Source organism: Marmota marmota, unplaced genomic scaffold (assembly GCF_001458135.2).
Source record: "Marmota marmota marmota unplaced genomic scaffold, marMar, whole genome shotgun sequence".
Taxonomy (NCBI): Eukaryota; Metazoa; Chordata; class Mammalia; order Rodentia; family Sciuridae; genus Marmota; species Marmota marmota.
Window position 1 is genome coordinate 9,426,132 of NW_026000153.1, and position 1,517 is coordinate 9,427,648.

The 1,517-nt window shown below is 45.7% G+C and overlaps 1 protein-coding gene across 1 annotated transcript in view; it reads left to right on the forward strand.

Annotated features, from left to right (window-relative positions):
• Window positions 1-1,517, forward strand: part of Bbs9 (Bardet-Biedl syndrome 9) — a 487,047-nt gene that overhangs the window by 123,236 nt on the left and 362,294 nt on the right. The window contains exon 6 of the mRNA XM_048786306.1: window positions 1,049-1,103. Coding sequence (XP_048642263.1) covers window positions 1,049-1,103 — 55 coding nt within the window. The remainder of the gene's footprint in view (window positions 1-1,048; window positions 1,104-1,517) is intronic.

Genomic DNA, 1,517 nt, shown 5'->3' on the forward strand with positions numbered 1-1,517 from the left:
CATTTGTTGAAGATGCTATCCTTCCTCCATTGCATGCTTTTAGCCCCTTTATCAAATATAAGATAGTTGTAACTTTGTGGATTAGTCTCTGTGTCCTCTATTCTGTACCATTGGTCCACCCGCCTGTTTTGGTACCAGTACCATGCTGTTTTTGTTACTGTTGCTCTGTAGTATAGTTTGAAATCTGGTATCTCTATGCCACCTGATTCACACTTCCTGCTTAGAGTTGCTTTTGTTATTCTGGGTCTTTTATTTTTCCATATGAATTTCATGATTGCTTTCTCTATTTCTTCAAGAAATGCCATTGGGATTTTGATTGGCATTGCATTAAACCTATAGAGAACTTTTGGTAATATCGCCATTTTGATAATGTTAGTTCTGCCTATCCATGAACAGGGTATATTTTTCCATCTTCTAAGATCTTCTTCTATTTCTCTCTTTAGGGTTCTGTAGTTTTCATTGTATAAATCTTTCACCTCTTTTGTTAGGTTGATTCCCAAGTATTTTATTTTTTTGAGGATATTGTGAATGGAGTGTTTTTCCTCATTTCTGTTTCAGACGTTTTGTCGCTGATATACAGAAATGCCTTTGATTTATGCGTGTTGATTTTATATCCTGCCACTTTGCTGAATTCATTTATTAGTTCTAGTAGTTTCTTTGTAGACCCAGGAGCCCTATTTTCTTGAACGACTGGGCACACTCTCCGTGTTTGCCATTCCCTCAGACCCTAAGTTTGTGGAGCTTGGGGCTGAGAACCCTCAGCGAATTTTGCTTGCCCTCCGGTAGCCACGCCCCCGGTAGCTGGTGCAAGAGACCTCAGTTGTCAGCACTGTTGGGAGTGGTAGCCAGGGGTTCCACGCCGCAGGTCCCGCACCACTCCTGATTCCCTCGTCTGACTATCGCGCTCATGGGAGAGCTGGGAGGGGCCCTTAAGGTTTCCCCGCTGTGTGGAGAGGAAGGGCTAGGGGGTTACACACCTGTTGCCACTGGTTTCAATGAAGTTATCTTTTTGCTGCATTCTGGTGACGTCAGTTCTCTGCCATGGTGGTATCCCATGCAAATGGCGACAGTTCGTTCCTTTTGCCAGGTGACCAATGCAACAGGTGGGTCCTGACTGGCTCTCCCAAGCCCTGTCTCAATCCTGTGTCCACTGCCTATGAAGGCTTGGTTGGTATTAATCTCCCCAGGTTCAGAAGGGCCGACCAGTTGTTTCAGCGGGATCGTTTAGTGCTGAGTCACAGCAGTTTGTCTGCGAGACGCAGGCGAACGGGAGCTTGAATTCAGCCGATCTGGGCTCTGTGTGTGTTCTGAGAGCTCCAGACTGTTCGCCCCAGATCCACGTCAGCTGAGCATTGCCTAGTGATTCTGAGAAAACAGCATTTAGATGGTTTACGACTCCCTATGCCCACGCAGCTGAAGAGGTCAGAGACTTGATCTCTTCACGCCCCCGCCATGTTGGATCTCCTATCCCATATCTCTTGGATGTTTTTCTCGTGATTTTTTACCAGCCTTTCTGA